This window comes from Euprymna scolopes, chromosome 40 (genome assembly GCF_053919585.1).
Source record: "Euprymna scolopes isolate OS-2025 chromosome 40, ASM5391958v1, whole genome shotgun sequence".
Lineage (NCBI taxonomy): Eukaryota > Metazoa > Mollusca > Cephalopoda > Sepiida > Sepiolidae > Euprymna > Euprymna scolopes.
This window is the reverse complement of record NC_136521.1, coordinates 26,085,237-26,099,699: the sequence shown is the minus strand read 5'-3', so window position 1 is coordinate 26,099,699 and position 14,463 is coordinate 26,085,237. Positions and strand designations below refer to the sequence as shown.

The 14,463-nt window shown below is 19.8% G+C and overlaps 1 protein-coding gene across 1 annotated transcript in view; it reads right to left on the bottom strand.

The window, feature by feature from the left end:
- Nucleotides 1–221: 221 nt before the first annotated feature.
- LOC145265441 (protein transport protein Sec31A-like) overlaps nucleotides 222–14,463 on the bottom strand; it is a gene marked incomplete in the record, with an annotated part of 154,076 nt that continues 139,834 nt past the window's right edge. Inside the window, 1 exon segment of the mRNA XM_080121287.1 lies at nucleotides 222–1,271. Coding sequence (XP_079977413.1) covers nucleotides 1,083–1,271 — 189 coding nt within the window.

The window sequence follows — 14,463 nt, the reverse complement described above, 5'->3', positions numbered from 1 at the left end:
GAAATTGTGGCTTATACTCATCAAACAAGTTCACATCTTTTTGTTTCCATGTAACTCAGTCGTCCATAGAACTACACATTAGGAACATCTGTTCAGGATACTAGTTCAAATCCTGCATTTCTATCCCATGTTATTTTGCATTTAATTTGCATGTTGTGGAAATATGTGTAAATATATATATGTTGAAAGATAAAAATGGAAAAACAAATTAAATACAGAAGAAAGAAAACCAAGCGATTTACTAGTTTTGTTCAGATGTTCTGAAGTCGATCTGAAATGAAATCTTGTTTATTTTTCTTTGCATTTAATTTATGTTCCCATGATTTGTTATATAAACTTTAAACTGGCTTCCTGTTTCATTACGTACATTAGATATTTATTAATCCATAACATTAATATATATTGGTATGTATATACATACTTTCTCAATTTCAGTGTGAAAATATGTGAAAGTTCCATGGATGTTTGAAATTGTGTCTAAACACATGTAATACATAAACAAGTTGAGAAATGTCTGCAGTGTTTGCGGGGAGGAACACAAAAATTTCTGGCAGGACTGAAGAACTATCTGAGGTCTCATGCTTGGAATGATGTATAATAAAGTGATAATATAATAAACAGCCACCATACACACACACATACATGCGTGTATATATTTATTATTACTTGATACAAAAGTAAAATTACTTTAATGTATTTTTGTTTGTAACTATAAAATGAAAAAATAAAATATTGCATTCCAAGATCAAACCAAAACTGAGTAGAAGATAGAAAATGTTTATATTAAGGCTTCAGTAAGTTTACTATAATACAATGACAGAATCACCATAAAATATTCAAGATTTTGAAATGGTGTAAAAGAAAGAAAAAAACAGGAGTTAACTTTAAAAATCTAAAGAATGAGTTAATCAATAATTGAAGAAATTATTGAATGGTGTTGCTAGAATTTGTTGTTTTCCCCACCATTGTTATTGGAAAGAAAGAAAAACGTTAAGATCAACGTAATGAGAGTGAATGATGAGGGGGATGAATGGATCCCCCTCTTCTTCCAAAATGAGAATTGAACATAGCATTGCAGTTTTTCATTGAACATAAACTTTGAGATTATTGGCCGTCTGCATGAGCATTTTAAGACCTGGCATAAAACTACCAATCTCTGAAAAGTTGCCTTGGCTGATGATGTACGTATAAATCTGAAGTCCTCCATCATAATCACATTGTTGTAAAGCCTGTATAATTTGGTGGAGTCCAAGTAAAATATGTTGTGATAACTGAAATGACAAAAAAAAATTAAGAGTTTCAATTTTTATTTAAATTTGAAAAACAAAAAATGAAAATAGTTAAATAATAAAATGTAATTTTTCAAAACCAATATGCAAATGGAGAAAGCCGAGTCAATTGATGATGGTCCGCAGTGTGGTATCTCGTTAATAAAACAAACCTGTTGAGGAAGTCTCTGCCACTTGTCTCCATGGTATTCAGATCAAAGAAAATCTGTTAAGAATATTCTGACTTTGGTCCTGATGCTGTGAGTTGTCCAGAGGTTGTCACAGACTCCAATACTGACAACAATGAAAATGTGTCAACCTAAGTTGCATTTCATATTAGCCACTTGTCATTTGACGAGCGAAATACCACAAAATCATCGAGCTACTTGCAATCCCCTCCGAAGAGAAAAAATTGTTCAAAGATCTAGAAAAAGTCAGTGATGTGTAAGACCCATCAGACAATATTATTGGGAGCAGTGTGTCTATAATATTGTGTCTACTAGTACAATAATATACACAGTGTTCCAGTGCTTTGTAGCAAGATTACAATATTATTTGTAGCAAGATTATTCATATTATTTATAGAATTACTCATATTATTTATTTGTAGAAAGATTATTCATGTTATATATTTGTAGAAAGATTATTCATGTTATATATTTGTAGAAAGATTATTCATGTTATATATTTGTAGAAAGATTATTCATGTTATATATTTGTAGAAAGATTATTCATGTTATATATTTGTAGAAAGATTATTCATGTTATATATTTGTAGAAAGATTATTCATGTTATATATTTGTAGAAAGATTATTCATGTTATATATTTGTAGAAAGATTATTCATGTTATATATTTGTAGAAAGATTATTCATGTTATATATTTGTAGAAAGATTATTCATGTTATATATTTGTAGAAAGATTATTCATGTTATATATTTGTAGAAAGATTATTCATGTTATATATTTGTAGAAAGATTATTCAGGTTATATATTTGTAGAAAGATTATTCAGGTTATATATTTGTAGAAAGATTATTCAGGTTATATATTTGTAGAAAGATTATTCAGGTTATATATTTGTAGAAAGATTATTCAGGTTATATATTTGTAGAAAGATTATTCAGGTTATATATTTGTAGAAAGATTATTCAGGTTATATATTTGTAGAAAGATTATTCAGGTTATATATTTGTAGAAAGATTATTCAGGTTATATATTTGTAGAAAGATTATTCAGGTTATATATTTGTAGAAAGATTATTCAGGTTATATATTTGTAGAAAGATTATTCAGGTTATATATTTGTAGAAAGATTATTCATGTTATATATTTGTAGAAAGATTATTCAGGTTATATATTTGTAGAAAGATTATTCATGTTATATATTTGTAGAAAGATTATTCATGTTATATATTTGTAGAAAGATTATTCATGTTATATATTTGTAGAAAGATTATTCATGTTATATATTTGTAGAAAGATTATTCATGTTATATATTTGTAGAAAGATTATTCATGTTATATATTTGTAGAAAGATTATTCATGTTATATATTTGTAGAAAGATTATTCATGTTATATATTTGTAGAAAGATTATTCATGTTATATATTTGTAGAAAGATTATTCATGTTATATATTTGTAGAAAGATTATTCATGTTATATATTTGTAGAAAGATTATTCATGTTATATATTTGTAGAAAGATTATTCAGGTTATATATTTGTAGAAAGATTATTCAGGTTATATATTTGTAGAAAGATTATTCAGGTTATATATTTGTAGAAAGATTATTCAGGTTATATATTTGTAGAAAGATTATTCAGGTTATATATTTGTAGAAAGATTATTCAGGTTATATATTTGTAGAAAGATTATTCAGGTTATATATTTGTAGAAAGATTATTCAGGTAATATATTTGTAGAAAGATTATTCAGGTTATATATTTGTAGAAAGATTATTCATGTTATATATTTGTAGAAAGATTATTCATGTTATATATTTGTAGAAAGATTATTCATGTTATATATTTGTAGAAAGATTATTCAGGTTATATATTTGTAGAAAGATTATTCAGGTTATATATTTGTAGAAAGATTATTCAGGTTATATATTTGTAGAAAGATTATTCAGGTTATATATTTGTAGAAAGATTATTCAGGTTATATATTTGTAGAAAGATTATTCAGGTTATATATTTGTAGAAAGATTATTCATGTTATATATTTGTAGAAAGATTATTCATGTTATATATTTGTAGAAAGATTATTCATGTTATATATTTGTAGAAAGATTATTCAGGTTATATATTTGTAGAAAGATTATTCAGGTTATATATTTGTAGAAAGATTATTCAGGTTATATATTTGTAGAAAGATTATTCAGGTTATATATTTGTAGAAAGATTATTCAGGTTATATATTTGTAGAAAGATTATTCAGGTTATATATTTGTAGAAAGATTATTCAGGTTATATATTTGTAGAAAGATTATTCATGTTATATATTTGTAGAAAGATTATTCATGTTATATATTTGTAGAAAGATTATTCATGTTATATATTTGTAGAAAGATTATTCATGTTATATATTTGTAGAAAGATTATTCATGTTATATATTTGTAGAAAGATTATTCATGTTATATATTTGTAGAAAGATTATTCATGTTATATATTTGTAGAAAGATTATTCATGTTATATATTTGTAGAAAGATTATTCATGTTATATATTTGTAGAAAGATTATTCATGTTATTTATTTGTAGCAAGATTATTCATATTATATATTTGTAGCAAGATTATTCATATTATTTATTTGTAGCAAGATTATTCATATTTATTTGTAGCAAGATTATTCATATTATTTATTTGTAGCAAGATTATTCATATTATTTATTTGTAGCAAGATTATTCATATTTATTTGTAGCAAGATTATTCATATTATTTATTTGTAGCAAGATTATTAATATCATTTATTTGTAGCAAGATTATTCATATTATTTGTAGCAAGATTATTCATATTATTTATTTGTAGCAAGATTATTCATATTATTTATTTGTAGCAAGATTATTCATATTATTTATTTGTAGCAAGATTATTCATATTTATTTGTAGCAAGATTATTCATATTATTTATTTGTAGCAAGATTATTCATATTTTTAATTTGTAGCAAGATTATTCATATTTATTTGTAGCAAGATTATTCATATTATTTATTTGTAGCAAGATTATTCATATTATTTATTTGTAGAAAGATTATTCATATTATTTGTAGCAAGATTATTCATATTATTTATTTGTAGCAAGATTATTCATATTATTTATTTGTAGCAAGATTATTCATATTATTTATTTGTAGCAAGATTATTCATATTATTTATTTGTAGCAAGATTATTAATATTTATTTGTAGCCAGATTATTCATATTTTTTATTTGTAGCAAGATTATTCATATTTGTTTGTAGCAATATTATTCATACTATTTATTTGTAGCAGGATTATTCATATTATTTATTTGTAGCAAGATTATTCATATTTATTTGTAGCAAGATTATTCATATTTATTTGTAGCAAAATTATTCATATTTATTTGTAGCAAGATTATTCATATTATTTATTTGTAGCAAGATTATTCATATTATTTATTTGTAGCAAGATTATTCATATTTATTTTTAGCAAGATTATTAATATTTATTTGTAGCAAGATTATTCATATTATTTATTTGTAGCAAGATTATTAATATTATTTATTTGTAGCAAGATTATTAATATTATTTATTTGTAGCAAGATTATTAATATTATTTATTTGTAGCAAGATTATTCATATTTATTTGTAGCAAGATTATTCATATTATTTATTTGTAGCAAGATTATTCATATTATTTATTTGTAGCAAGATTATTCATATTTATTTGTAGCAAGATTATTCATATTTATTTGTAGCAAGATTATTCATATTATATATTTGTAGCAAGATTATTCATATTATTTATTTGTAGCAAGATTATTAATATTATTTATTTGTAGCAACATTATTAATATTATTTATTTGTAGCAAGATAATTCATATTATTTATTTGTAGCAAGATTATTAATATTATTTTTTGTAGCAAGATTATTCATATTTATTTGTAGCAAGATTATTCATATTATTTATTTGTAGCAACATTATTCATATTAATTTGTAGCAAGATTATTCATATTATTTATTTGTAGCAAGATTATTAATATTATTTCTCGCAAGATTACTCATATTTATTTGTAGCAAGATTATTCATATTTATTTGTAGCAAGATTATTCATATTATTTATTTGTAGCAAGATTATTCATATTATTTATTTGTAGCAAGATTATTAATATTTTTTTGTAGCAAGATTATTAATATTATTTTTTTGTAGCAAGATTATTCATATTATTTCTTTGTAGCAAGATTATTCATATTACTTATTTGTAGCAAGATTATTCATATTATTTATTTGTAGCAAGATTATTCATATTATTTATTTGTAGCAACATTATTAATATAATTTTTTTGTAGCAAGATTATTCATATTACTTATTTGTAGCAACATTATTCATATTATTTATTTGTAGCAAGATTATTCATATTATTTATTTGTAGCAAGATTATTCATATTATTTTTTGTAGCAAGATTATTCATATTATTCTTTTGTAGCAAGATTATTAATATTATTTTTTGTAGCAAGATTATTAATATTATTTTTTGTAGAAAGGTTATTCATATGACTTATTTGTAGCAACATTATTAATATTATTTATTTGTAGCAAGATTATTAATATTATTTATTTGTAGCAAGATTATTCATATTATTTATTTGTAGCAAGATTATTCATATTTATTTGTAGCAAGATTATTCATATTATTTATTTGTAGCAAGATTATTCATATTATTTATTTGTAGCAAGATTATTCATATTTATTTGTAGCAAGATTATTCATATTAGTTATTTGTAGCAAGATTATTCATATTATTTATTTGTAGCAAGATTATTCATATTATATATTTGTAGCAAGATTATTCATATTAATTATTTGTAGTAACATTATTCATATTAATTATTTGTAGTAACATTATTCATATTATTTATTCGTAGTAACATTATTCATATTATTTATTTGTAGCAAGATTATTCATATTATTTATTTGTAGCAAGATTATTCATATTATTTATTTGTAGCAAGATTATTCATATTTATTTGTAGCAAGATTATTAATATTATTTATTTGTAGCAAGATTATTCATATTATTTATTTGTAGCAAGATTATTCATATTTTTTATTTGTAGCAAGATTATTCATATTTTTTATTTGTAGCAAGATTATTCATATTTATTTGTAGCAAGATTATTCATATTTTTTATTTGTAGCAAGATTATTCATATTTATTTGTAGCAAGATTGTTAATATTATTTATTTGCAGCAAGATTATTCATATTATTTATTTGTAGCAAGATTATTCATATTATTTTTTTGTAGCAAGATTATTCATATTTTTTATTTGTAGCAAGATTATTCATATTTTTTATTTGTAGCAAGATTATTCATATTATGTATTTGTAGCAAGATTATTCATATTATTTATTTGTAGCAAGATAATTCATATTTATTTGTAGCAAGATTATTAATATTATTTATTTGTAGCAAGATTATTCATATTTATTTGTAGCAAGATTATTCATATTATATATTTGTAGCAAGATTATTCATATTATTTATTTGTAGCAAGATTATTCATATTATTTATTTGTAGCAAGATTATTAATATTATTTATTTGTAGCAACATTATTAATATTATTTATTTGTAGCAAGATAATTCATATTATTTATTTGTAGCAAGATTATTCATATTAATTTGTAGGAAGATTATTCATATTATTTTTTTGTAGCAAGATTATTAATATTATTCTTTTGTAGCAAGATTATTAATATTATTTTTTGTAGCAAGATTATTCATATTTATTTGTAGCAAGATTATTCATATTAGTTATTTGTAGCAAGATTATTCATATTATTTATTTGTAGCAAGATTATTCATATTATTTATTTGTAGCAAGATTATTCATATTAATTATTTGTAGTAACATTATTCATATTATTTATTCGTAGTAACATTATTCATATTATTTATTTGTAGCAAGATTATTCATATTATTTATTTGTAGCAAGATTATTCATATTATTTATTTGTAGCAAGATTATTCATATTTATTTGTAGCAAGATTATTAATATTATTTATTTGTAGCAAGATTATTCATATTATTTATTTGTAGCAAGATTATTCATATTATTTATTTGTAGCAAGATTATTCATATTTTTTATTTGTAGCAAGATTATTCATATTTACTTGTAGCAAGATTATTCATATTATTTATTTGCAGCAAGATTATTCATATTATTTATTTGTAGCAAGATTATTCATATTATTTATTTGTAGCAAGATTATTCATATTTTTTATTTGAAGCAAGATTATTAATATTTTATATTTGTAGCAAGATTATTCATATTTTTTATTTGTAGCAAGATTATTCATATTTTTTATTTGTAGCAAGATAATTCATATTATGTATTTGTAGCAAGATTATTCATATTATTTATTTGTAGCAAGATTATTCATATTTATTTGTAGCAAGATTATTAATATTATTTATTTGTAGAAAGATTATTCATATTTTTTATTTGTAGCAAGATAATTCATATTATGTATTTGTAGCAAGATTATTCATATTATTTATTTGTAGCAAGATAATTCATATTTATTGGTAGCAAGATTATTAATATTATTTATTTGTAGAAAGATTATTCATATTATTTATTTGTAGCAAGATTATTAATATTATTTATTTGTAACAAGATTATTAATATTATTTATTTGTAACAAGATTATTCATATTATTTATTTGTAGCAAGATTATTCATATTATTTATTTGTAGCAAGATTATTCATATTATTTATTTGTAGCAAGATTATTCATATTTATTTGTAGCAAGATTATTCATATTTATTTGTAGCAAGATTATACATATTTATTTGTAGCAACATTATACATATTTATTTGTAGCAAGATTATTCATATTTATTTGTAGCAAGATTATTCATATTTATTTGTAGCAAGATTATTCATATTTATTTGTAGAAAGATTATACATATTTATTTGTAGCAAGATTATTCATATTATTTATTTGTAGGAACATTATTCATATTATTTATTTGTAGCAACATTATTAATATTATTTATTTGTAGCAATATTATTCATATTTATTTGTAGCAAGATTATTCATATTATTTATTTGTAGCAAGATTATTCATATTATTTATTTGTAGCAAGATTTTTCATATTATTCATTTGTAGCAAGATTATTCATATTTATTTGTAGCAAGATTATTCATATTATTTTTTTGTAGCAAGATTATTAATATTATTTTTTGTAGCAAGATTATTCATATTACTTATTTGTAGCAAGATTATTAATATTATTTATTTGTAGCAAGATTATTAATATTATTTTTTTGTAGCAAGATTATTAATATTATTTTTTGTAGAAAGATTATTCATATTACTTATTTGTAGCAACATTATTAATATTATTTATTTGTAGCAAGATTATTAATATTATTTATTTGTAGCAAGATTATTAATATTATTTATTTGTAGCAAGATTATTCATATTATTTATTTGTAGCAAGATTATTCATATTTTTTATTTGTAGCAAGATTATTCATATTTTTTATTTGATAGCAAGATTATTCATATTTGTAGCAAGATTATTCATATTTATTTGTAGCAAGATTATTCATATTATTTATTCGTAGTAACATTCATATTATTTATTCGTAGCAAGATTATTCATATTTTTATTTGTGGTAACATTATTCATATTATTTATTCGTAGTAACATTATTCATATTATTTATTTGTAAAAAGATTATTAATATTATTTATTTGTAGCAAGATTATTCATATTATTTATTTGTAGTAACATTATTCATATTTATTTGTAGCAAGATTATTCATATTTTTTATTTGTAGCAAGATCATTCATATTATTTATATGTAGCAAGATTATTAATATTATTTATTTGTAGCAAGATTATTCATATTTTTTATTTGTAGCAAGATTATTCATATTTTTTATTTGTAGCAAGATTATTCATATTATTTATTTGTAGCAAGATTATTCATATTTATTTGTAGCAAGATTATTCATATTATTTATTTGTAGCAAGATTATTCATATTATTTATTTGTAGCAAGATTATTCATATTATTTATTTGTAGCAAGATTATTCATATTTTTTATTTGTAGCAAGATTATTAATATTTTTTATTTGTAGCAAGATTATTCATATTTTTTATTTGTAGCAAGATTATTCATATTTTTTATTTGTAGCAAGATTATTAATATTTTTTATTTGTAGCAAGATTATTCATATTATGTATTTGTAGCAAGATTATTCATATTATTTATTTGTAGCAAGATAATTCATATTTATTTGTAGCAAGATTATTAATATTATTAATTTGTAGCAAGATTATTCATATTATTTATTTGTAGCAAGATTATTAATATTATTTATTTGTAGCAAGATTATTCATATTTATGTGTAGCAAGATTATTCATATTTATTTGTAGCAAGATTATTCATATTTATTTGTAGCAAGATTATTCATATTTATTTGTAGCAAGATTATTCATATTTATTTGTAGCAAGATTAATCATATTATTTATTTGTATCAAGATAATTCATATTATTTATTTGTAGCAACATTATTCATATTATTTATTTGTAGCAAGATTATTCATATTATTTATTTATAGCAATATTATTCATATTTATTTGTAGCAAGATTATTCATATTATTTATTTGTAGCAAGATAATTCATATTATTTATTTGTAGCAAGATAATTCATATTATTTATTTGTAGCAAGATTATTAATATTATTTATTTGTCGCAAGATTATTAATATTATTTATTTGTAGCAAGATTATTATTAGTTATTTGTAGCAAGATTATTATTATTTATTTGTAGCAAGATTATTCATATTATTTATTTGTAGAAGGATTATTCATATTATTTATTTGTAGCAAGATTATTCATATTATTTATTTGTAGCAAGATTATTCATATTTATTGTAGCAAGATTATTCATATTTATTTGTAGCAAGATTATTCATATTTATTTGTAGCAAAATTATTCATATTATTTATTTGTTAGCAAGATTATTCATATTATTTATTTGTAGCAAGATTATTAATATTATTTATTTGTAGCAAGATTTTTCATATTATTCATTTGTAGCAAGATTATTCATATTATTTATTTGTAGCAAGATTATTCATATTATTTTTTGTAGCAAGATTATTCATATTATTTATTTGTAGCAAGATTATTAATATTATTTATTTGTAGCAAGACTATTCATATTTATTTGTAGCAAGATTATTAATATTATTTATTTGTAGCAAGACTATTCATATTTATTTGTAGCAAGATTATTAATATTATTTTTTTGTAGCAAGATTATTAATATTATTTTTTGTAGCAAGATTATTCATATTATTTATTTGTAGCAACATTATTAATATTACTTATTTGTAGCAACATTATTAATATTATTTATTTGTAGCAAGATTATTAATATTATTTATTTGTAGCAAGATTATTCATATTATTTATTTGTAGCAAGATTATTCATATTATTTATTTGTAGCAAGATTATTCATATTATTTATTTGTAGCAACATTATTAATATTTTTTTGTAGCAAGATTATTCATATTACTTATTTGTAGCAACATTATTCATATTATTTATTTGTAGCAAGATTACTCATATTATTTATTTGTAGCAAGATTATTCATATTATTTTTTGTAGCAAGATTATTCATATTATTCTTTTGTAGCAAGATTATTAATATTATTTTTTGTAGCAAGATTATTAATATTATTTTTTGTAGAAAGGTTATTCATATGACTTATTTGTAGCAACATTATTAATATTATTTATTTGTAGCAAGATTATTAATATTATTTATTTGTAGCAAGATTATTCATATTATTTATTTGTAGCAAGATTATTCATATTTATTTGTAGCAAGATTATTCATATTTATTTGTAGCAAGATTATTCATATTATTTATTTGTAGCAAGATTATTCATATTATTTATTTGTAGCAAGATTATTCATATTTATTTGTAGCAAGATTATTCATATTAGTTATTTGTAGCAAGATTATTCATATTATTTATTTGTAGCAAGATTATTCATATTATATATTTGTAGCAAGATTATTCATATTAATTATTTGTAGTAACATTATTCATATTAATTATTTGTAGTAACATTATTCATATTATTTATTCGTAGTAACATTATTCATATTATTTATTTGTAGCAAGATTATTCATATTATTTATTTGTAGCAAGATTATTCATATTATTTATTTGTAGCAAGATTATTCATATTTATTTGTAGCAAGATTATTAATATTATTTATTTGTAGCAAGATTATTCATATTATTTATTTGTAGCAAGATTATTCATATTTTTTATTTGTAGCAAGATTATTCATATTTTTTATTTGTAGCAAGATTATTCATATTTATTTGTAGCAAGATTATTCATATTTTTTATTTGTAGCAAGATTATTCATATTTATTTGTAGCAAGATTATTAATATTATTTATTTGCAGCAAGATTATTCATATTATTTATTTGTAGCAAGATTATTCATATTATTTTTTTGTAGCAAGATTATTCATATTTTTTATTTGTAGCAAGATTATTCATATTTTTTATTTGTAGCAAGATTATTCATATTTTTTATTTGTAGCAAGATTATTCATATTATGTATTTGTAGCAAGATTATTCATATTATTTATTTGTAGCAAGATAATTCATATTTATTTGTAGCAAGATTATTAATATTATTTATTTGTAGCAAGATTATTCATATTTATTTGTAGCAAGATTATTCATATTATATATTTGTAGCAAGATTATTCATATTATTTATTTGTAGCAAGATTATTCATATTATTTATTTGTAGCAAGATTATTCATATTATTTATTTGTAGCAAGATTATTAATATTATTTATTTGTAGCAACATTATTAATATTATTTATTTGTAGCAAGATAATTCATATTATTTATTTGTAGCAAGATTATTCATATTAATTTGTAGGAAGATTATTCATATTATTTTTTTGTAGCAAGATTATTAATATTATTCTTTTGTAGCAAGATTATTAATATTATTTTTTGTAGCAAGATTATTCATATTTATTTGTAGCAAGATTATTCATATTAGTTATTTGTAGCAAGATTATTCATATTATTTATTTGTAGCAAGATTATTCATATTATTTATTTGTAGCAAGATTATTCATATTAATTATTTGTAGTAACATTATTCATATTATTTATTCGTAGTAACATTATTCATATTATTTATTTGTAGCAAGATTATTCATATTATTTATTTGTAGCAAGATTATTCATATTATTTATTTGTAGCAAGATTATTCATATTTATTTGTAGCAAGATTATTAATATTATTTATTTGTAGCAAGATTATTCATATTATTTATTTGCAGCAAGATTATTCATATTATTTATTTGTAGCAAGATTATTCATATTATTTATTTGTAGCAAGATTATTCATATTTTTTATTTGAAGCAAGATTATTAATATTTTATATTTGTAGCAAGATTATTCATATTTTTTATTTGTAGCAAGATTATTCATATTTTTTATTTGTAGCAAGATAATTCATATTATGTATTTGTAGCAAGATTATTCATATTATTTATTTGTAGCAAGATTATTCATATTTATTTGTAGCAAGATTATTAATATTATTTTTTTGTAGAAAGATTATTCATATTTTTTATTTGTAGCAAGATAATTCATATTATGTATTTGTAGCAAGATTATTCATATTATTTATTTGTAGCAAGATAATTCATATTTATTGGTAGCAAGATTATTAATATTATTTATTTGTAGAAAGATTATTCATATTATTTATTTGTAGCAAGATTATTAATATTATTTATTTGTAACAAGATTATTAATATTATTTATTTGTAACAAGATTATTCATATTATTTATTTGTAGCAAGATTATTCATATTATTTATTTGTAGCAAGATTATTCATATTATTTATTTGTAGCAAGATTATTCATATTTATTTGTAGCAAGATTATTCATATTTATTTGTAGCAAGATTATACATATTTATTTGTAGCAACATTATACATATTTATTTGTAGCAAGATTATTCATATTTATTTGTAGCAAGATTATTCATATTTATTTGTAGCAAGATTATTCATATTTATTTGTAGCAAGATTATACATATTTATTTGTAGCAAGATTATTCATATTATTTATTTGTAGGAACATTATTCATATTATTTATTTGTAGCAACATTATTAATATTATTTATTTGTAGCAATATTATTCATATTTATTTGTAGCAAGATTATTCATATTATTTATTTGTAGCAAGATTATTCATATTATTTATTTGTAGCAAGATTATTCATATTATTTATTTGTAGCAAGATTATTCATATTATTTATTTGTAGCAAGATTATTCATATTATTTATTTGTAGCAAGATTATTCATATTATTTATTTGTAGCAAGATTATTCATATTATTTATTTGTAGCAAGATTATTCATATTATTTATTTGTAGCAAGATTATTCATATTATTTATTTGTAGCAAGATTATTCATATTATTCATTTGTAGCAAGATTTTTCATATTATTCATTTGTAGCAAGATTATTCATATTTATTTGTAGCAAGATTATTCATATTATTTTTTTGTAGCAAGATTATTAATATTATTTTTTGTAGCAAGATTATTCATATTACTTATTTGTAGCAACATTATTAATATTATTTATTTGTAGCAAGATTATTAATATTATTTTTTTGTAGCAAGATTATTAATATTATTTTTTGTAGAAAGATTATTCATATTACTTATTTGTAGCAACATTATTAATATTATTTATTTGTAGCAAGATTATTAATATTATTTATTTGTAGCAAGATTATTAATATTATTTATTTGTAGCAAGATTATTCATATTATTTATTTGTAGCAAGATTATTCATATTATA